This window comes from Mus musculus, chromosome 5 (genome assembly GCF_000001635.26).
Source record: "Mus musculus strain C57BL/6J chromosome 5, GRCm38.p6 C57BL/6J".
Taxonomy (NCBI): Eukaryota; Metazoa; Chordata; class Mammalia; order Rodentia; family Muridae; genus Mus; species Mus musculus.
In genome coordinates, this window is record NC_000071.6 from 145,433,682 (window position 1) to 145,458,301 (window position 24,620).

Sequence of the window (24,620 nt, forward strand, 5' to 3'; positions counted from 1 at the left end):
GCAGTGTTAGACAATTTCAACATTAGCACATCCAACTATTTTCTCTATGTAATCTCCAGGGACACAATTAAAGTTCTTAGGTATAGCAGCAAGTATCTTCACCCTCAGAGTCACTACTCCCACACTTTTGTTTGTTTGGGTGGTTGTTTTGGTTTGGTTTGTTTTGGTTTTTTTCCAGGCAATGTTTCTCTGTGTAGCCTTGGCTGTCCTGGAATGCACTCTGCAGACCAGAATGGCCTTGGACTCAGATTACCCTACCAGTTGCTTTATGACTTCAACACAGGCACCGTGATGGATATGCATGTGTGCACATACACCAAAATGCAAACCTAAATGCTAATAATAAAGTGGAAAGCCATTGAGGAAGACACCTTTACTTCAACCTCTGACCTCCACACATATGCACACACATAAACATGTAACACACACACACACACACACAGAATGTATATATTTCCAAACAATTGGAAAAGTCAAGGAGATTTAACTCTCTCCTGTGCTAACAATAGATATCAGATCTAAACCAGATTCATACAGCCAGTGATTATGAAGGCCAGAAATATTTAGTTCTTTGGTGTCTGGTAGACATGACATCATTATACCCCATGAAGTCACAGAAGCTCTGGTTAATTGCACATGTCATCCAAGGCCAGGCCAGTCAACATCCCAGCAGGGCTGCTGTGTCACATGAGCTTATGAGCTTCTGATAGTGGATGGCTGCTAGAGGAAGGACAGTTAGCTTTCCCTCCAGGGGTGTAGCCCCAGATAGTTACCTCTGCTCCAATGGGTGATCCCAATCTATTCACACATGGACAACACTAAATAGACTAAGTGGTTTATAAACAGAAAAGAAGACATCAAGTTGGTGGGTAGATTTGGGGTAGGGAATTCAAAGGAATTTAAGGGGAGAGTAGGGGGGTGTATACTAACAAAATATGTTGTGTACACATATGAAATTCTCCAAGAATGAAATGTTTTATTATATTTTGTAAAAAAAAAATTCTTTCTTATTCTCCTTGACTCATATATCTATCTTCCCTCTTAATATATATCAAACCCTAAGGTCACTAGGTCGTATTCACAGTACTAGAAGGTGCTGTCCACAGTACTGGATGAGCAAAGTAATCATGACTCCCACCTGACTGTGGACCTTTGAGATACAGTAATTACTTGCCTGAAAGACAAGCCCACTAGAACAACTATGGCACAGATGTTATGGGAGTAACTAATCACTTTATATATTGGATGTCAGGCCCAATCCATGAGATGGAACCTATAACTGATAGTGTCTATGAGGTTACAAACCTGAGACTAGATACATCCTGTGTCCCAGGAAGAAACCTACCACTATTAATCTATTAAATGGATATAGCAATAAAAAGATACTAATGAAATACTGCCATATACATAGAATAGTGTATCACTCATTAGAAAAGCTTCATGCAGCAGTCAGTAGTAAGCAAGGAAACATACAACTTTTCAACATAAAGAGACTTTGGAATGCACAACTCTAACTATGTAGGATGACTAAATCGTACATCTTGCCTCAAAGCTCAGGGATTTACACAAAATGGAAAGAAGAAAGAGTGTAAGAGACAGAGGTAGTGGATGACTTTAAGAAAACAGCACTTCCAGACACAACATGTCAGGCACACATATGAACTCATAGAGGCTATGACAAAATTGACACATTCTGCACAAGCTCAAACTAAAGAAAATTCTAGCTGAGAGGAGTTCAAGTTCTTACCTCTAGTAATGGAGATATGGTCAGCTGAGAGCTCCTGACAGAGGACAGATCAGTTTTCTTCAATGGGGTGACACTGGGTGGTACTTCACTCTAGGGTAAGCCTCACATCCAGGAACAGCTCTCCAACACAAACTGGACTCCACAAATTTGTTTTGTTTTATTTTGTTTTGTTTGGGTTTGGTTTGGTTTGAAATAGTGTGAGAGAATATAAAGTGATTGGGAAAGGAGAAAAGACAGAATCTAGGAAGAGTTGGTGGAAAGGAATTAACGTGATCAAAATACATTCTTCGAAGTTCTCAAAGAATATGAATGCACTTTTAAAACGAGAATTTTTTAAGGAGGTGTTTACATTTTCTTGCAGAATTTATTGTAAAATAGCACAAGTAAAACATCTGATAACAATTCTACAATTAGAGTTGTTACAATAGCTCACATTTTCATCAAAAAATTCTTTTTTTTCCATTTTTTATTAGGAATTTAGCTCATTTACATTTCTAATGCTATACTAAAAGTCCCCCATACCCACCCACCCCCAACTCCCCTACCCACCCACTCCCCCTTTTTGGCCCTGGCGTTCCCCTGTACTGGGGCATATAAAGTTTGTGTGTCCAATGGGTCTCTCTTTCCAGTGATGGCCAACTAGGCCATCTTTTGATACATATGCAGTTAGAGGAAAAAATTCTTGATCAAATTATAAACACACGCTACTATCAAAAGATCTCAAAAGAAATTAGCAGAGACAACGAGATGTGGATGGAGATTGTCCCATCTCCATCTCCAGTGAAGGCAAATTTCCTGTGCTGTCACTGATTTATTCAGCTCTCTTGTATTACATGGAAACTTGTACAGACACTGAGAAAGCTCAGTGGATGTATTGAATCTTTAACCAGGCATCAAAATCAATCAGTTAAGCACCATTTCATCTTGATTTTTATTCATGATGAGACTAAAGTGTTCAATGTTCTTAGACTCTAACTTTCTGAAGAACTCAGCAGAACTCCTCAAGGGAAAATCACGCTCCAGTTATGACTGCATCCCGTGGCACAACCTTTAGAACAATGGGTTTTACTGGTTGAAGAAGTAGTTCTCTGCTTAATTTCAGAGGTATCTGCAAGAGGGGAAGAAGAATATTGAGAACCAGTGAATGAAGCAACAATATCACCAAAGGAAAAGTAAAAAAATAACACAGTGTTTGGGATACTATGCTATCAAGGAAAAAAAAGCTGCATTTAAAGTCATGTGATTTCCCTGCCATTTCCTCCAAGCTGTCTCACTTGGGTGGTGAGAGTATGCATCCAAATACACATTATGTAAAGTGGTGATTGAGACATTACTGTTTTCAGGACCTGAAACAAACTCATGCTGGTTTATACTAATACTGTATGCTAATTTAGAGTAAAAGAAATGAGTTTCACATACTTAACCTTATTCTTTGTCTTAATGTCATTTTAATTTTTTAAGTCATAAAAAGCTATTTTTGGTTTTGAAACTTGCAAGATAACCATGTGAGTATACCTGTCAATGCTAATAACAATCGTCAGCTCCAAGATCATGTATACACCTCAGCAGTCAGCCCGTTTATGGAAAGACTTCTGAAAGAAACATATGTTGGTTTTCTAGCATCTATTCTTTGCTTCCAAGGATGTGGTGAATGGGAATGTCTGACTTCACAGGGTTTTCAACAATACTTTAGCATCATACTCTTCAATAATGAATGGGGAAAGATTCCAACACACAAATATTCTAGTCAGAGGAAAAGGAAGGGGAGCAATGTTGTCACAGAGACAGAGGAATGTCAATTTTCAGATGACTAGAGCTTAAAAGGGCATCTGCCCTCTGCCAAGTGTGCCATGGAGTCTCAAACCAAGAACCATGTTTTGAAGAATTCTCACCTGAGGAATACCGAATGGCTGAGAAGCACCTGAAAAAATGTTCAGCATCCTTAATCACCAGGGAAATGCAAATCAAAATAACTCTGAGATTCCATCTCACACCAGCCAGAATGGATAAGATCAAAAATTCAGGTGAGAGCAGATGCTGGTGAGGATGTGGAGAAAGAGGAACACTCCTCCATTATTGGTGGAATTGCAAGCTTGTACAACCACTCTGGAAATCAGTCTGGTGGTTCCTCTGAAAATTGGACATAGTACTCCTGGAGGATCCCACAATACCTCTCCTGGGCATATATCCAGAAGATGTTCCAACTAGTAAGAAAGAAACATGCTCCACTATGTTCATAGCAGCCTTATTTATAATAGCCAGAAGCTGGAAAGAACCCAGATGCCCCTCAACAGAGGAATGGATACAGAAAATGTGGTATGTTTACACAATGGAGTACTACTCAGCTATTAAAAAGAATGAATTTATGAAATTCCTAGGCAAATGGTTGGACCTGGAGGGCATCATCCTGAGTGAGGTAACCCAATCACAAAAGAACTCACATGATATGTACTCACTGATAAGTGGATATTAGCCCAGAAACAAAGAATACCCAAGATACAAGATACAATTTGCAAAACACATGAAACTCAAGAAGAACAAAGACCAAAGTGTGGACACTTTGCCCCTTCTTAAAATTGGGAACAAAACACCCATGGAAGGAGTTACAGAGACAAAGATTGGAGCTGAGATGAAAGGATGGACCATCTAGAGACTGCCATATCCAGGGATCCATCCCATAATTAGCCTCCAAACGCTGACACCATTGCACACACTAGCAAGATTTTGCTGAAAGGACCCTGATATAGCTGTCTCTTGCGAGGCTATTGCAGGGGCCTAACAAACACATAAGTGGATGCTCACAGTCAGCTATTGGATGGAACACAGGGCCCCCAATGTAGGAGCTAGAGAAAGTACCCAAGGAACTAAAGGGGTCTGCAACCGTATAGGTGGAACAACAATATGAACTACCCAGTACTCCCCAGAGCTGGTGTCTCTAGCTGCATATGTATCAGAAGATGGCCTAGTGGGCCATCAGTGGAAAGAGAGGCCCATTGGTCGTGCAGACTTTATCTGCCTCAGTACAGGTGAACGCCAGGGCCAAGAAGTGGGGGGGGGGGGATGATAGTGGGGAGGGGAGGGTTTGGGGGACTTTTGGGTTAGCATTGGAAATGTAAATGAAGAAAATACCTAATTTAAAAAAATAATGAAAAAAGAACCATGTTTTGTCTGTCTAAATCCCTATGCATAATGTAAATGCTTTACTGATAAAGTATAAAAAAGTGAGGTTGTGTGTAAATAAATTTATACAACTGCCTTTGGGAATACATCAAAGAATAAACACTTCTGTCCCTTTGTCCAGAAAAAAATTCTGATCAATAATGAGGAGCCACACTCTAAATACACAAGTCCTGCAATATTAGCCATGCTTTTACATAAAATAAGAGCAAGTTATTGAGGAAAATGCAATGTAAATATTTTACTGAATGTCTTATTTTACTTTTTTATAATTATAAGTACTATACACATGATTTTGATAGAGGCATACAAAAAAGATGTACATCTACACATTTACAAATACAGTACTAATTTTTCAATTAATGTTTTTATTAAATGATATTATAACTGTAAGCTGTACTTTAAAACATTTACCAGGTTTTCAATGTGAAAACTATCCTCAAAGATGTGTTTAGAGATTGTGGAAGGAATAATTATGAGGTGACATACAAAAGAGAGAGGATATCCTATAATAGAGAGAGTACAAACATAAAAAACTGGAGGTTTTAATGACATATTGGTGATTAAGACAGACTGCAAGACCGAAAAGTTGAACATGAAATAAATAAGGACAGAAACCTAAGAGGAAGTTTCATTTAGAGAGTGAAGAAGATCTTGAAGTATGAGAGAAAAATAGAGGGGAAAATAGACAACTACCTATTTTTAGAGCAGGATTACTGAAAAAATGAGCCAGAATCAAAAAGATGTTCCATTAGGTTGAAGATGATTATAATAAGCAAATTTGAAAAAGACTTACAGTTTACGTATAAGAGTGTTTTTCCTGCACTTTGTGAATATACCATGTGTGAATTCTCGAGAAACCAGAGTGGGCCATCAGATTCACGAGACCTGGACTTACAAATGGTTTTGTGCCACCACGTGGGTACTGAAAACTGAACTCAAGTCCTTCTCAAGAGCAGCAAGTGCCCTTAACTACTGAGCCATCTCATGAGACCAAGCACTTGTCATTATTTTAAAATAATGATTCTCAGCTTGGCATTATGTGGGAAATCAGAAATGAGCTTTTAAAGCCACAGTGAGCGTGAGTTGCTTTAGGACTTCAGAAATGACAAGGTATCTTGAGTTTCTGGTTTCTTTTTGAGACACATGGCCCATGTTGGCTTCAAACTCACTAACTGGCCAAGAATTACTTGAAATTTTGATCCTCTAGCCTCTATTTCATGAGTGCAGGCACTGCAGGTATGTACTACCAGAGCTTGTTCGTGTACTTCTGGGGACAAGAACCAGAGAATTATTTACAGATGGTAGGTTTTTTGCCAAATGAGATCATTCCAGACCCCATGTATGAGTTTTAAAGCCCTTCTGTAACTGTAATGTACATCCACTAGTTGAGAAGAATGTGAGAAGAGGGCTTTTGTGAGCTCTAGAAGAAGAGGGCAACAAACAACAAACATTGAAGAGATGACCATTGCAACTCTGAATGGCACATGGCAATCTCCAATAGACATGACTAGAATTTCAAACAGAATGCATAGAATCTTGTTTCACTAGTCTACTCTGACTCTTCATAATGCTAAGTTTCATTCTATACAGACAGAATAAAAGAATTGGGTAACACAAGGAGAAATAGCTCATTTGGTCATAAAACAAATAATTAAACCTCAAACATGCATTATTATCTTTATATACAGAACCTTCAGTTGGAAAAAGCCTCCCATAAAACACTATATAGGGATAGTTTTCTCACTTACCTGTGTTTCCTTACAAGGCTGGAAGGAGAAGTTCTGCAGAACTTTAATGAGAGCAAGTTTCATATTCATGAGAGCAAACCTCATGCCAATGCAGTTCCTGGGTCCATTCCCAAAGGGCAGATATACATAAGGATCAATGCTGCCCTTGTTCTCCTTGCTGAACCTGGAGACACAATAAATGACTAATTGACAGAGGATAAAAGCATAAGAGCTGCACATGTGAAGTTTCCTTTTGACATCTATCCAGTAACACGCAGGTAGTTTGGGAAAGGTTTATTGAATTTCTACTTGCAGGTATTTGGCTCTGAGAATTTGACACTAAAGTTTCTTTTCATTCCCCTTCCTTATAAGATTCTCCATATTGTTGAGATAAGATATATGCTGTTTGAAAATTGCATCACTGTGTGGGCCCACACTAATGCAATAGTGGTATTATGGGTTGGAGAAACCATCCATTTTCTAATTGGTTGGAGATCCAGTTCACTGGGGAAATTAATGCCTACCACTGAAAATTTGGTCAAAATCCTATGGCTGCAGAAATCATAGAGAAGAATGTGGTGATGTTGTTTTGCTAAGTGGACATGGTACCAAAATGCCTTTTTAATATTTATCTTTACACACAAAAATTAGTGCTGATCTCAGCTTTGGTCAGAAAAGCTTTAGATTTCAGTGGGAAACAGCACAGAAACTCATGTCTGGTCATACTGCTGAAAAGTGGTGGTGGAGTGGTCAGTCCTACCCAGGTTCAGGAAACATCACAGAAGGAGGGGAAGAAGAAATGTCAGAGACAGGGCATAAAATGAATGTTGGGAAGTACTATCTTCTGGACATGACACACACATTGCACTCATGATTTCACAGCATCTGTGAACACCTACACAAGACTAGACACATCATAATTGCATTATGGGAGGGAAATAAAGTTCATGAGATGCCACCTTGCTAAGGAGCTGTTGACAATAAATGCTTATTGGATGATGGAGGAGTTTTTCTTCAATGGTGCAGCCACTGGTGAGTTGATCATTCTCCAAGATATAACCCCTACATCTATGCTTATGCAAACAACCCTAAGTAAACTCACAAGTCACAAAAATCCAAATATATGTTAATACAGGAATAAGACAGGTTGAAGACAGACAGGGATTCCACATGAGTGGGAAGGAGGAGACACGGGACAATGTGAGGTGAAAATGACGAGAATTCACTATCCATTCATGAGACTGTCAAAAAATAAGAAGAACCAAGAAATGAACTACACTGTTAAACACTAAAAATCCACTTGGCATGATGCTTTATTCTAACTCTGAAATGTTGGAATATCATTTTAACTGGAGGAAAAAATGGGTTCTTGCCTCATAATTAAGTGGGTCATTAACTATTTGAGAAAGAAGGAGGTAAAGATTCTGTGTGTAATTAGTCAGACTTTCTGCTAGTCTCACTTTCCCTCTCCTCTCTTTTCTTCTCTTTCTCTGCCATTCTCCTCACACAATGCAAATGTTTGTAAAATCATACTTAGATTATCTTCCTATGAGAGACATCATAGTATCCACAGGCTTGCTGAGTACAGAGTGTATTCCTTCTCCTGAGGTTCTAGTACCTTTCAGGTTGGAATTCTTCAGGCTCTGGCCAGTGCTGTGGGTCATGGTGAAGAACATAAGATGGAATTATCACTGTTGACCCTTTCGGGATATAAATACCATTGATTTCAACATCCTTTTTACAGACTCTCTGAAGTCTATTAGTAATGGGATATAATCTGAGGGTTTCATTCAGCACCATATCCAGGTATTCCATCGCCATCACGGTATCATAGGTGGGAGGTGCCTGGGAAGAAAGAAAACAGATTGTGGTGCAATTTTAGTTTAATTTTCAACTGTGTCTAGTGTTGAGTTCTCAGCATCCCCAACGTCAAGTTTAGCAGCTCAAAGGACTTAGTTAGCACTTACAATGCATTTTAAAGGGTTTCTAAGATAGTTTTAATTAATATATGTATATGTTTTCTTGTATATGTTTATGTACACCATATAAGTACAGTGCCAACAGAACCAAAAAGAGGGCATCAGATCTCCTGGAACTAGATTTAGAGTAGTTGAGAGCTTCAGTTTTCATACTGGGAGTCAAATATGAATGGATCCTATGGCAGAGCAGCAAGTGTTCTTAATCATTGTGCCATTTTCAAGCTCCTTACAAATGGGATAACTGTTACTGGGGGCCTGGAAGATGCTCTTTAGTGAAGAGTCTTCTATGGAAGCCTAAGGATGAGAGTTCAGATACAAATCATTATAAAGCCTGACACAGTGGTACCCATTTCTAATCCCAGCAGTAGGTAGACTGAGACAGGTTATGCCTGGTTCGCATTGGCTAGACAACCTAACACAATCGATAAGCTCTATGTTTGGTAAGAAAGCCTGTATCATAAAACATGATAGAAAGTGATTTAGAAATATACACAATGTTGGTCTATGTCCTATACACACACATATGTACATACATGTACACACACATATATAGAGGTGGGGGAGTTTGGCTCATGATTTAAACACCAAGGCTCTCACCTTGGCTTCTTATCCTTTAACCATAACTAGATAGGGGGATTCATGGTACAGAGGTGAGTCAAGCCATGCAGATTAATCAAGGCCAAGGCTAGCCTCTCTCAGGACACAGCTGGGACAACATGGAAGAACTAGTACTATTATAGAACCATCTAGAGAGTTATATAAGTTATATGTAAAGTGCATATCTTTAACATCACACAGGTTGTGTGCATGTTGCTTGCTTGGTACTCTTGTGGTCCTAGATAACAGACACACTAGGCCCTGCCCTGTGTCACAACAACATTTTGTTGCCGTGAGAGGATTTATTGCCCATTTTTCCATTTGTGCCACATTTATGATAATTTCTAAATGGTGCTGAGGAAAACCTGTGCTGTGCTCTTGTTACAAATTATCGACAGTTGCTCATACAGCTCAGAGAGCAAAGGCACATGCCTTTGAACCTACTGATCTGATTTGGACCCTTAAAACTCATGTATCAGGCACGCCAGCAATGGGGTAGCTAGGGCATGGAGTTGGCTGACACCCACAAGCTACCCACAAGACCCGCCACAGGATCCTAAGACCTCTGGTGAGTGGAACACAGTGTCTGCTCCAATCCAATTGCGAGGACCTGAGACTGCATTAATTAGGGAAGCAGAAAACCCGGCCTGATCAGGGGCACAAGTCCCTTCCGGTCCACGCCAGCATAGGGGTACCTTGGGCAGAGTCTGCGGACACCCATAAGGTATTCACAGGACCCACCACGGGATCTTAAGACCTCTGTGAGTGGATCACAACTTCTGTCCGAAAGCAGGTTCAAACACCAGATATCTGGGCACCTTCCCTAAAAGAGGAGAGCCTACCTGCAGAGAGTACTCTGAACACTGAAACTCAGGAGAGATCTAGTCTCCCGGGTTTGCTGATAGAGGCTAACATAAACACCTGAGGAAAAAGATCTAACCAGAGACAACTACAACAACTAACTCCAGAGATTACCAGATGGCAAAAGGCAAATGTAAGAATCTTACTAACAGAAACCAAGACCACTCACCATCATCAGAACGCCCCACTCCCACCCCACCCAGGCTTGGGCACCCCAACACACCTGAAAAAATTGACCCGGATTTAAAAGCATATATCATGATGATGGTAGAGGACATCAAGAAGGACTTTAATAACTCACTTAAAGAAATACAGGAGAACACTGCTAAACAGGTAGAAGACCTTAAAGAGGAAGCACAAAAATCCCTTAAAGTATTGCAAGAAAACATGACCAAACAGGTGATGGGATTGAATAAAACCATCCAAGACCTAAAAAGGGAAGTAGACACAATAAAGAAAACCAAAGTGAGGCAACGCTGGAGAAAAAAAACCTAGGAAAGAAATCTGAAACCATAGATGCAAGCATCAGCAAGAGAATAGAAGAGATGGAAGAGAGAATCTCAGGTGCAGAAGATTCCATAGAGAACATCAGCACAACAATCAAAGAAAATACAAAATGCAAAAAGATCCTAACTAAAAACATCCAAAAAATCCAGGACACAATGAGAAGACCAAACCTACAGATAATAGGAGTAGATGAGAATGAAGAATTTCAACAAAAGGGTCAGCAAATATCTTCAACAAAATTATAGAAGAAAACTTCCCAAACCTAAAGAATGACATGCCCATGAACATACAAGAAGCCTACAGAACTCCAAATAGACTGGACCAGAAAAGAAATTCCTCCCGACACATAATAATCAGAACAACAAATGCACTAAATAAAGACAGAATATTAAAAGCAGCAAGGGAAAAGGGTCAAGTAACATATAAAGGCAAGCCTATCAGAATTACACCAGACTTTTCACCAAAGACTATGAAAGCCAGAAGATCCTGGACAGGTGTTATACAGACCCTAAGAGAACACAAATGCCAGCCCAGGCTACTATACCCAGCCAAACTCTCAATTACCATAGATGGAGAAACCAAAGTTTTCCACGACAAAACCAAATTCACACATTATCTTTCCACGAATCCAGCCCTTCAAAGGATAATAACAGAAAAAAAACCAATACAAGGACAGAAACCACGCCCTAGAAAAAGCAAGAAAGTAATCCCTCAACAACCCCAAAAGAAGACAGCCACAAAAACAGAATGCCAACTCTAAAAACAAAAATAATAGGAAGCAACAGTTACTTTTCCTTAATAACTCTTAATATCAATAGACGCAATTCCCCAATAAAAAGACATAGACCAACAGACTGGCTACACAAACAGGACCCAACATTCTGCTGCTTACAGGAAACCCATCTCAGGGAAAAAGAGAGACACTACCTCAGAATGAAAGGCTGGAAAACAATTTTCCAAGCAAATGGTCTGAAGAAACAAGCTGGAGTAGCCATTCTAATATCGAATAAAATCGACTTCCAACCCAAAGTTATCAAAAACGACAAGGAGGGACACTTCATATTCATCAAAGGTAAAATCCTCCAAGAGGAACTCTCAATTCTGAATATCTATGCTCCAAATGCAAGGGCAGCCACATTCATTAAAGACACTTTAGTAAAACTCAAAGCACACATTGCACCTCACACAATAATAGTGGGAGACTTGAACACATCACTTTCATCAATGGACAGATCGTGGAAACAGAAACTAAACAGGGACACAGTGAAACTAACAGAAGTTATGAAACAAATGGACAGATATCTACAGAATATTTTATCCTAAAACAAAAGAATATACCTTCTTCTCAGCACCTTATGGTACCTTCTCCAAAATTGATCATATAATTGGTCACAAAACAGGCCCCAACAGATACAAAAATATTGAAATCATCCCATGCAACCTATCAGAGCACCATGGACTAAGGCTGATCTTCAATAACAACATAAATAATGGAAAGCCAACATTCACGTGGAAACTGAACAACACTCTTCTCAATGATACCTTGGTCAAGGAAGGAATAAAATTAAAGACTTTTTAGAATTTAATGAAAATGAAGCCACAACATACCCAAACTTATGGGACACAATGAAAGCATTTCTAAGAGGAAAACTCATAGCTCTGAGTGCCTCCAAAAAGTAACTAGAGAGAGCACACCCTAGCAGCTTGACACACCTAAAGGCTCTAGAGCAAAAGGAAGCAAATTCACCCAAGAGGAGTAGACGGCAGGAAATAATCAAACTCAGGGGTGAAATCAACCAAGTGGAAACAGGAAGAACTATTCAAAGAATCAACCAAACGAGGAGCTGGTTCTTTGAGAAAATCAACAAGATAGACAATCCCTTAGCCAGACTCACTAGAGGGCACAGGGAAAGCATTCTAATTAACAAAATCAGAAATGAAAAGGGAGACATAACAACAGATCCTGAAGAAATCCAAAACACCATCAGATCCTTCTACAAAAGGCTATACTCAACAAAACTGGAGAACCTGGATAAAATGGAAAAGTTTCTAGACAGATACCAGGTACCAAAGTTGAATCAAGATCAGGTTAATGATCTAAACAGCCCTATATCCCCCAAAGAAATAGAAGCAGTCATTAATAGTCTCCCAACCCAAAAAAGCCCAGGACCAGATGGGTTTAGTGCAGAGTTCTATCAGACCTTCAAAGAAGATCTAATCCCAGTTCTTTACAAAATATTCCACAAAATAGAAACAGAAGGTACTCTACCCAACTCATTCTATGAAGCCACAATTACTCTGATACCTAAACCACTAAAAGACCCAACAAAGATAGAGAACTTCAGACCAATTTCCCTTATGAATATCGATGCAAAAATCCTCAATAAAGTTCTTGCTAACCGAATCCAAGAACACATCAAAACAATCTTCCATCCTGACCAAATAGGTTTCATCCCAGGGATGCAGGGATGGTTCAATATACAGAAATCAATCAAGGTAATCCAGTATATAAACAAACTCAAAGACAAAAACCACATGATCATCTTGTTAGATGCTGAGAATGCATTTGACAAAATCCAACGCCCATTCATGATAAAAGTCTTGGAAATATCAGGAAGTCAAGGCCCATACCTAACCATGATAAAAGCAATGTACAGTAAACCAGTAGCCAACATCAAAGTAAATGGTGAGAAGCTGAAAGCAATCCCACTAAAATCAGGGACTAGACAAGGCTGCCCACTTTCTCTCTACCTATTCAACATTGTACTTGAAGTCCTAGCCAGAGCAATTCGACAACAAAAGGAGATCAAGGGGGATACAAATTGGAAAAGAAGTCAAAATATCACTTTTTGTAGATGATATGTTAGTATATATAGTTGACCCTAAAAATTCCACCAGGGAACTCCTAAACCTGATAAACAGCTTCGGTGAAGTAGCAGGATATAAAATTAACTCAAGCAACTCAATGGCCTTTCTCTACACAAAGAATAAACAGGCTGAGAAAGAAATTAGGGAAAAAAACACCCTTCTCAATAGTCACAAATAATATAAAATACCTTGGCATGACTCTAACTAAGGAAGTGACATATCTGTATGATAAGAACTTCAAGTCTCTGAAGAAAGAAATTAAAGAAGATCTCAGAAGATGGAAAGATCTCCCATGCTCATGGATTGGCAGAATCAACATTGTAAAAATGGCTATCTTGCCAAAAGCAATCTACAGATTCAATGCAATCCACATCAAAATTCCAACTCAATTCTTCAATGAATTAGAAAGAACACTCTGCAAATTCATATGGAATAACAAAAAACCTAGGATAGCAACAACTCTTCTCAAGGATAAAAGGACCTCTGGTGGAATCACCATGCCTGACCTAAAACTTTACTACAGAGCAATTGTGATAAAAATGGCATGGTGCTGGTATAACGACAGAAAAGTAGACCAATGGAATAGAATTGAATACCCAGAAATGAACCCACACACCTATGGTCACTTGATCTTTAACAAGGGAGCTAAAACCATCCAGTAGAAGAAAGACAGCATTTTCAACAAATGTTGCTGGCACAACTGGTGGTTATCATGTAGAAGAATGCCAATTGATCCATTCCTATCTCCTTGTACTAAGGTCAAATCTAAGTGGATCAAGGAACTCCACATAAAACCAGAGCCATTGAAACTTATAGAGGAGAAAGTGGGGAAAAGCCTTGAAGATATTGGAACAGGGGAAAAATTCCCGAATAGAAAAGCAATGGCTTGTGCTGTAAGATCGAGGATTGACAAATGGGACCTCATGAAACTGCAAAGCTTTGTAAGGCAAAAGATACCATCAATAAGACAAAAAGGCTACCAACAGATTGGGAAAGGATCTTTACCTATTCTAAATCAGATAGAGGACTAATATCCAATATATATAAAGAACTCAAGAAGGTGGACTCCAGAAAATCAAATAACCCCATTAAGAATGGCGCTCAGAGCTAAACAAAGAGTTCTCACCTCAGGAATACCTAATGGCTGAGAAACACCTGAAAAAGTGTTCAGTATCCTTAATCATCAGGGAAATGCAAATCAAAACAACCCTGAGATTCCATCTCACACCAGTCAGAATGGCTAAGATAAAAAATTCAGGTGTCAGCAGATGCTGGTGAGGATGTGGAGAAAGAGGAACACTCCTTCACTGTTGGTGGGATTGCAAGCTTGTACACCCACTCTGGAAATCAGTCTGGCGGTTTCTCAGAAAATTGGACATGGTACTACCAGAGGATCCTGCAATACCTCTTCTGGGCATATATCCAGAAGATGTTCCAACTAGTAAGAAAGAAACATGCTCCACTATGTTCATAGCAGCCTTATTTATAATAGCCAGAAGCTGGAAAGAACCCAGATGCCCCTCAACAGAGGAATGGATACAAAAAATGTGGTACATTTACACAATGGAGTACTACTCAGCTATTAAAAAGAATGAATTTATGAAATTCCTAGGCAAATGGTTGGACCTGGAGGGCATTATCCTGAGTGAGGTAACCCAATCACAAAAGAACTCAAATGATAAGTACTCACTTATACGTGGATATTAGCCCAGAAACTTAGAATACCCAAGATATAAGTTACAATTTGCAAAACACATGAAACTCAAGAAGAACGAAGACCAAAGTGTGGACACTTTGCCCCTTCTTAGAAATGGGAACAAAAAACCCATGGAAGTAGTTACAGAGACAAAGTTTGGAGCTGAAACAAAAGGATGGACCATCTAGAGACTGCCATATCCAGGGATCCATCCCATAATCAGCCTCCAAATGCTGACACCATTGCATACACTAGCAAGATTTTGCTGAAAGGACCCTGATATAGCTGTCTCTAGTGAGACTACGCTGGGGCCTAGCAAACACAGAAGTGGATGCTCACAGTCAGCTATTGGATGGATCACAGGGCCCCCAATGGAGGAGGTAGAGAAAATACCGAAGGAGCTAAAGGGATCTGCAACCCTATAGGTGGAACAACATTATGAACTAACCAGTACCCCAGAGCTCTTGACTGTGGCTGCATATGTATCAAAAGATGGCCTAGTCGGCGATCACTGGAAAGAGAGGCCCTTTGGACTTGCAAACTTTATATGCCCCAGTACAGGGGAATGCCAGGGCCAAAAAGTGGGAGTGTGTGCTTAGGGGGTTGGGGGGGGAGGTTAGGGGGGACTTATGGGATAGCATTGGAAATACAAATGAGGAAAATACCTAAAAAAATAAAGCTAAGTTATTAGAAACCCCCAAAAAAAATTCAATAAAAATTTAGGAGAAAAGGAAAAAAAAAAACCCAAAACTCATGCATCAGAAAGAGATAATAAATTCCTTCTAGTTATCCTTTGACCTCTACACACATGCTGCAACACACATGCCCCATACATATATACACTTATGCACATATATAAGTATATACTTATGAACATACATACATACACGTAAAGGAAAATCAACAGATTTTGAAGGATGGCTAATTGATGTGAGTGGTCACTCACTCACACAAAATTCACATACAGAAAAAATACACACCCCCCACACACAACATACACTCGCTCTTCCTTACTCACATGTCTTTGTCCCTCTCACACACAGAGACTTTCTTTCTGTCTCTGTCTTTTTGTCTCACACACACAGACACACTCACACACACATCACACATATATACAAACAAACTTTGTCTCTATCTCCCTCTCTCTGACTCTCACATATGCTCTCTCTGTCTCTCTGTGTGTCTCTCTGACTCTCTATATCTCTCTGTCTCTGTCTCTCTCTCACACACACATACATCATAGCAGGTGACAAAACTGTTTTTTTGTTGAGGTTTCTCCTTTTCGCCTCCCATACCATCTTCTCACCTTATTGGGCAGAGCCTCATCGATCTCCTCCTGCAGTTTCTTCTGGATATCAGGGTGAGTGGCCAAGGAATACACGGTGAAGGAAAGTATGCTGCTGGTGGTTTCATACCCAGCAAAAATAAAAATAATTGACTGGGCTGTGATCTCGATTTCAGAAAGGGCTGTAATAAGAACGCATTTCAGGTAAGTTATGTCATGATGGGCTATCAGAGGAGATGAGGAGAAAATCATAAGTCATGTCAGGATGGATCATCACAGAGGAGATGAGAAAATCAAATGAGCCCCCATTTTCCTAGAGAGACTATGGAAATGCCATTCAGTCACTCTGAGACTGTTATCACCATGACAGCAAAATGACACATCCAGAGAATGAGAAGGCTTCAGGCAGGTTGTTCCAGTATTTCTGCTGATCCTCACAGTCTCCAGTGGGCAGCTTTAAGACATGGACTTTCATGTTTGTAAAATTTATTTTAATTTATGAGTATTTCTGTTTGTGTGTATCTGTGTGGAGGGTGCCACAAGTGTGAGAAGGGTGTCCTGGAGGTCAGAAACCCCTAGAGAAGCAGTTTTAGAATGGAAGACTCCCTTCCCATTACCTACTGATGTATACCTGCAGAATAAAATCTGGAAGTATAATGCCATTATTCATGATAATAATAATGGTTTTAAAATAAAAAAAATCACAGATGGGAGGCTAGAGACATGACTTAATGAGTAAGAGCACTTGTTGCACAAGCATGAAGAGCTGAGTTTGAATCCTCAGTCCCCATGTAAAAAGGCAGGTGGGGCAGCACACACTTGTAACCACAACACTGTGGATTGTTGAGACCTCCTGGCAGCCAATTTAGTCCCAGGTTTAAAAAAAGACCCTGTCTCAAGGAAATGATGCAGAGAGGGATTGAGTAAGACACTGGGTGCCTTCATTTGTTCTCTGTACACACACCCAGAAGTGTACACATATGAACACACTCCTGCACATGTATGTACACAAAGAAGATAAAAATCTATAAGTGATAGTTTTATGGATTTTCAAGATAGGGTTTCTCTGTGTAGTACTGACTGTTCTGGAATATAATGTAGACCAGGCTGACCTTGAACTCACAGAGATCCACCTGCCTCTGCTTCCCATTTACAAGGATTAGATGCATGCTCCATCACTGCCAAACTATGAGTGATTTTTAAGTACATAAAAAAATGAAGAGCACCAATCCATTTTTATAAAGAGGATTTTCCCAGAAGTTACTTACACATCACACAAAGAAAAGGTCTATCTTTACCATGGATTAGTCTAGAGAACACATGCCCAAGAGGGGTCCCAGAGAGCTTGAACACCACTTGGGTACATGCCCGTGATAGGATGTTTAGACACAGTTGTCTAGGTTGAACTCTGAGATTTCGTGCTGGGAAAGACACAATCAGCACATGTGCTCACCCAGGTAACAGACAGACCACTGGAAAGGTCCATCATGGCCACCCTTCATGTTAGGAGTAAACTTTGCCCATGAGCATCAGAAAATTCCATGTTGATAATAGCCATGTATTCAACAGTGGTATCCCTCTACCTAGAAAAGCTTCCTTGCATATTTTCTGATTAACCCACTCACTCCCAAGAGAATTCTTGTCCATAGACCAGGAAGGGCTTGATTACCTTTATGAGAGTCTTTGTCTTTTGACTTATTATAAGCTTCCATCATCAGATAAATAAAGTCCACGCGGTGCTAGAAGCAGAAAGAGAAGTTACAAAAATGGAAGGTCAATAGTAAGTTCAAAGGTCAGAGGTGGGTCACAGTGCAGATCCTTAGTTCTCTCCTTTCTGAGAAGGTGGTTCCCTCAAATTCACAACCATGGCTGTGGTTGCTTGAGTCATCAAAGAACAAAAGCAAGAGTGGACTAACTAGGAAGAATCTAGCTTCCACATCAACCACTTTTACCATAAATTACCATAGATACAATTTTAAACAAGCACTTTTATTCTCTAAAATGTTTTTGAGAGAGATGAAAATAATATCTCCCTTTTGATCATTTTTATTTGTTATTGAAGAATTTCATACACATACACAATCAGATATGGTTATCTTCAACTCACTGTTTCTACCAAACAATTTCTTCTATACTGTCTGTAACATTTCTTTCTCCACACTCCATGCCCTCTTCTTAGTCACCCACTATGTCTAACTAGTGTTGTGCATATTTCCATGGCTATGAGGATATCCATTGCCTCATGGGAAACCTACCTGTGTTCACACCCAGCCTCCACAGCTATCAACTGCCAATGGTTCCTAAGCAAAAAGGCACTGCATACAGAGATCCTCCCATCTACACTAGATTTTTGACAGTCATGACCTTGTTCAGGTATAGTATCATGCCAATTTTTTTTTCAGTCCTAATGCAGGATGTTCTAGCTTTTATCCCCTTGATAAGGATTGATTCCTGGCTTATTCTCAATAAACTTGTTAAAACTCCAACTTCTCCTCCATGAGAAAATATTAATATTTTTTCTCTCTTTAAATCAACCCTTTTCTATCTGCCATTGGCACACAGCCTACATGTTCACAGACCAACATGTTATCAAACTTTGAACCTCTCATGAAACCACCACCTTTTACCTTCTGCTTAGAATCCAGGCGGTTTTCTGTCATTCTATCCACAAATTTTTTGAAAAATTCTATTGAATCCTTTGGGAACATGCAGATATTTAACATCTCATATATTGGTGTGAGGAATGGAAAGAGTGCTGGAAAAGAAAAAAGTTAAGTATTAATTGAAATGGAAAATCCCTTTAATGAAATCATAAAGAAATCCCCAGTATAAGTCACCTTTGTCTCAAACAGAAGTCACTCTCTCTGTGAACTTGCTCACACTGGGTCAGCACCATACTTCTCCTTCTGCACTTTGGAGTAGCCAAAGCTGCATCCTGACTCTTAAATTTAACTCTGCTCCTGGAGTTCATTTGGATTCAGAAAGAAAATTTAAGATGGCTCAATAGCAACAAGTCTCTCCAGAGAAGAGTTTGATCCCTGGATCCCACTCTGTGGAAGGAAAGAACCTACTTCTGTAAGCTGTCCTCTGATCTCCACATGCCACACAGTCAACAAAGCATGGGCATGTGCATGTGCATGTACACACATATGAACAGTCAAGGCTACACAGAGAACCCTGTCTCAGAAAAAGAAAAAAAAAAAACAAGCTCAAAGACAAGTGTCCAAAAAGCAGGAAGAATTAAAGATCACACACTTTGCCACACTTCCAGATTCTACCATATATGAATAAATATGAAAACATGTCTAAGTGTATTTATCACACAATGTTTGAAAGGAGACACAGAGGATATTACGTGACAAGGATGTAATGTATGCATAGGGACACATGAGCTGTATATGGAAATATAGTTGATAATGAAAGTATTAAAATCCTAAATGACACACCATGGTTAATTGTACCCAGAATACACACACACACACACACACACACACACACACACACACACACACACACACATTCCAAGAGTTGGCACTCCCAGAAGAGCCAGGTTTTATTCCCAGCATCCACATGGCTGCTCTCAACCATCTGTAACTCAAACACAAGTGGATTCAAGACTTCATTATGGCCTCTTTAGGCACTGCATGCATTCAGGTTATTCACTTATACACAGAAAATAAAAATAAATAAATCTTATAAAAATGATAAGCAATTAATCTATGTATGAGAAGATATAGACAGGCAGTGGTGGTGCTCAAAAGTCCCTGCACTCAAAAGGCAGGGACAGGTTGAGTTAGGTGAGTTCAAGACCAGCCTACTCTACAGAGTGAGTTCTGGGATACTGCAAGAAAGACAGGAAAAACCCTGACCTTAAAAATTGAGAGAGAGAGAGAGAGAGAGAGAGAGAGAGAGAGAGAGAGAGAGAGAGAGACAGAGAGAGACAGAGAGAGAGAGACAGAGAGAGAGAGACAGAGAGAGACAGAGAGAGACAGAGAGAGACAGAGAGAGACAGAGAGAAAGGAAGATGATCTAAAATCACATATTAAAACATCTAAGACCTGCATTTATGGCATACAGTTATATGTACAGTAGCCACAGCTACTATAGACAATGTATGTTCAGTTGCTTAATATGTTAAAATTCAGTTACTTTTTAACTCAGCAATGCTGATTCTGAATATAACCTCCAAAACCTAAAACTAAATATTTAAACATAATCTAGTATATGAAGGCTCATGGCACAATAATTCATGGAAAACATGTGAGACTAAATTTCATGTCCATCAACATATAGGGAGAATAAATTACTCAGGACACAGGACACGGTGACACTTGATCCGTTTAATACTGTGCTAAATGAAAGAGGCCTGTCACAGAGACAAGATAGTCTATGATCCCAATGATGTGAAATGCCCAGAATACACAGATACAGAGGAAGTGAACTGGTTGTTGCTTAGGTCAATATTGATTGAAAGTTACAACATGGCTAGAACATGGTCCTCTTTGATTGACCTTGGTTATGGGCCAGGAAGGCCTTCAGTCAATGATGATTCCCAAAGAGATCCGAGTACTGAGAATAAGGGACTGTTGAGAGCTGAGCCGTAAATGGAGCATCTATATCAGCACCTCACACATCAAGGCTCAAGGGACATCATGAAAGAGGATGTGGAACTAAATTCAGAGGCAGGAATGAGGACTATGAAATGAAATATTTTGAACATAACATGACCTTCTATTGAACTGACTGCCTGCAGCAGGTCAAGCCAATAATATTGTTCGGCATCCTAGCACACAGCACGAAATGTACTCAACCACCTGCCAAAGCAGAGAAAGGGACAGGAAATTGGGAGGAAGATGTGTTAGGTGTCTATGCGATGTGAAAAGTAAGAGGGGTGGGTATAATCGAGACAAATGGTATGACTGTATGATATTGCAACCATGGAGAGTTCTGGACTTACAGAGTGTCTAATTTGTATTTATACTAATTAGTATTTATACAAATGAAAGAATTCTAAAATAAACCCAGGACTCAGGGCTGCACACTGTAATTGCAGCCCTCAAAAGGCAGAGGTAGAGGGATCAGTGTAAGTTGAAGGCCAGCCTGGTATACACAGTAATTCCCAGGCCAGCTAGAGCTACGTGGTAAGAAAAAAGAAGTTCAAAAACAGTAATTGGACTACATGTACTCAAAATACTGAACTGTGCCTTTAGGTGATGAATTACATGACAGGTGAACTACACACCACTACAGTTGATCATTTGGGGAAATTGAGGAAGGGAAAGGCAGAAATGACAAACAAAGCCACAGACAACAGCAATGATCAAAATCCAGAACTGTCCACTCACCTACTGACAAGGACAAAGGATCAAAATAATCAAATCTTAAAACCTTCTTGGCATTCTCCACAAAAGGATCCTCTGGGTTGTTGAGGGAATCTATGTTCACTCCAAATGTTGTGCTGATGATCACATCCATGCTGTAGGCACCTAACACACTGAGGAGAGAGAGGCATAGGGATTTAACATGTGCCAGAGACTGGAAAAGAACTCTCAGGAGGCAGTCAAAGCCACCTCAGTATGGACCAAGCCCTTCCCAACTGTTCTACCCTCTATCACTGCAAACTTCTTACTGTCACATTTCTTCCCTTTAAATTGTATATAATGTCATCTAGTGTCTAAAGGGGCAAGGACAAGCAGCTGGACCATGTGAGCTGCACCCCAGTTACCCCTCCTCTCCCAGAGCCACAGTGATGGACCAGCACTCACTCTTTCACAGCAACAGGCTTGCCTTTCTCTGCCTCTTGCCTCAAGTACTTTACCAAAATGTCTCCATACTGTTCAATGACAGGAAACATCTACACAAAACAGAGAAGCATCCACAGTTAGGATCGAGATTCCAGTAACTCAGGTTGCAATTAAAAGAATTTCACTCACCTCCTTGAGATTTCCACTGGTGAATGTGGGGGACAGCAAAGCTCTATATCTCTTCCATTCCTCATCTTTAGCTAGAGAGATGGATTTACTCATTATCCCCACTGGGAAAAAATCCTAGAGTCAAAAAACAAAAAACAACCTCAGAATGCCTCACAGCCTATGAGAAATGAGCTATGCATTCATCTTCCCATTGTGGTTCCAACCCTTTATGTTCTAAAATCCTTTCAAATGGAAATTTCTCTGTTGTTGGAAAACTAGGTCCAGGGGTTGGGGACAAGATGAGAACAAGACTCGGTCAATCTCTAGAACTGAGCGGTTGGCGTTTGGCTTGGAGAAAGTTAGAAAGTTAATTTTGCATCAGACAAGTTCTCTAGCTCTGTATTTACAACATGAGCAATGTGAAGAGGATTTCTTCATCTTCTCTCTCTCTGTCTCTCTGTCTCTGTCTCTCTCTCTTTCTCTCTGTCTCTGTCTCTCTGTCTCTCTCTCTCATGTGTGTGTGTTTGTGTGTGTATGTGTGTGCGCGCGCGTGTGTGCATGTGCACATTGTGTACATATGAATGCTGCGGCATATGGGACCTTGAAAGGTAGCTTGGTCCCCGGTTGAGCTAAGACTTGAAACCCCAGAACTTATGAAAGGACTGTAGGTTCCATCAGAATAAGGGCAATGACCCAAGCCTCTCCATATATAGAGGACAGGACCTGTGGTCACATAAGCTCAAGAGAGATCTCCATTTCAATGAGGTGCCTAAAGGCATGTAGGGCTTAGCCAAAAAGCCCTTTCCAATAAGTGTGTTTCCCAGACACTCCTCACTCCAAAAGATATTTAACCTTAGGCCCACCCTGAGAAATGGGGTATGGTTTCACACATCCACTTTCCGCCTTGACAATAAATGTCTTAAAACCTTGGACTGCTTTCCTTTATCTGGATCTGCCTTGGGGAGCCATGGAAAAGGCCTTTGCCTATAAAGCCACCATCTAATCTCCTGCAGAAGGCCTCTCTGTGCTCCCAGATATGGGTGCCACCAACCTTAAACTCTAGCCTGCTGCCAGCCATCAAGCCAAAGACTCTCCCTACTGGACCAGCCAGAGCTCTCTCCTTTATCCCTTGACCCAGGATTGATCCAGTCTGTGGGACCCCCACTCCATTCTCAGCTCTTCCACAGTTTTCAGTGGTGCCTGAATGTCCAAAAGCCTGAGACGCAGACAGCCTCAACTTCCTTGCAAGGACCCCTGAGTCAGTTCTGGGTGCTCTGCATCTCAGACTGTGCTTTTCCACCCCCAGAATGGTGTAACAGGTTTTCTCTACAGCCCAACATCCACCCAGCAACAGTATGGGGTAAGCACAGTCAACTTCCAATGTCCTGACTCCCCAAGTAACCGTGCCCTGTGGCAGATCGGACACAGGACCCCCATAACCCTTCATGTACAAATACCCTTGTGTGCTCATGTAGAGACCAGAGGTCAGGCATCTTCCCCTATAACTCTCTATGGCGTTTTTTGGCAAGGTTTCTCTGTGAATTTAGAAGTCTCCAGTTTGGCTAGAGTCACTAGTAAACAATCCTCTGGGATCTACCCGTATCACCATGCATCTCTAGAGTCACACATGAATACTGCTCTGCCCAGCTTTTTGTGGATGCTGAGGATCCAAACTCAGGTCATTTAACCACTGATCAAGCCATCTCCCTAGGTTGGGACACTTAAAGAATTAAATATTTGGGTTTTTAAAAAATGATTATTTTGCTAGTGTATGTGTTTTCCCTAATGCTGCTTGTGTTATAATGTTAATTTTACTCCCCAAAACTGCTTACAGGAGCATTTGCACATAAGACACTGAGAGACCATGCCCCCAGTTGGCTCCAATTGGTAAATAAAGATGCCAGCAGCCAATGCCTAGAAATAACAGACAGAGGCAGGACATTTAGGATTCCTGGGCTTGGGAAAGAGAGGAAGAAGCAAAATCACCATGAGAGGGGCATAGGACAGGCCAGCCATGTACGAATTCAGATAAGTGGCTCTAGTGGCCACATTCCCAGTTGGGTCTGCAGTAGCAGAGATGAAATACAGATTTTAAAGAATGTTAACTCTTGAATACCAAAATGGAGTGTTTTCTAGCCTCAGAAAAGATTAGAAGTACCCCACCATTAAGCTAGCCAAGGCATATTGAAATTAGCTGGTGTGTGTGTGTGTGTCTGTCTGTCTGTCTCTACATGTCTATCTGTATAGTGTATCTGTGTGTG

At 40.3% G+C, this 24,620-nt stretch overlaps 1 protein-coding gene across 2 annotated transcripts in view; it reads right to left on the bottom strand.

Annotated features, from left to right (window-relative positions):
* Window positions 1-2,627: 2,627 nt before the first annotated feature.
* The window catches only part of Cyp3a16 (cytochrome P450, family 3, subfamily a, polypeptide 16), a 33,432-nt gene continuing 11,439 nt past the window's right edge, over window positions 2,628-24,620 (bottom strand). Inside the window, exons 5-14 of one of the 2 annotated variants that reach the window (XM_006504799.4) lie at window positions 22,381-22,494; window positions 22,213-22,301; window positions 21,793-21,941; window positions 19,075-19,202; window positions 18,117-18,186; window positions 16,469-16,629; window positions 8,273-8,499; window positions 6,676-6,838; window positions 3,263-3,339; window positions 2,797-2,855 (exon numbers count right to left, since the gene is read on the bottom strand). In XM_006504799.4, the coding sequence (XP_006504862.1) occupies window positions 3,310-3,339; window positions 6,676-6,838; window positions 8,273-8,499; window positions 16,469-16,629; window positions 18,117-18,186; window positions 19,075-19,202; window positions 21,793-21,941; window positions 22,213-22,301; window positions 22,381-22,494 (1,131 nt within the window). In that variant the 3' untranslated portion in view covers window positions 2,797-2,855; window positions 3,263-3,309. Of the gene's footprint in view, window positions 2,856-3,262; window positions 3,340-6,675; window positions 6,839-8,272; window positions 8,500-16,468; window positions 16,630-18,116; window positions 18,187-19,074; window positions 19,203-21,792; window positions 21,942-22,212; window positions 22,302-22,380; window positions 22,495-24,620 lie in introns of both variants that reach the window. The other variant, NM_007820.2, reaches the window with a different exon arrangement.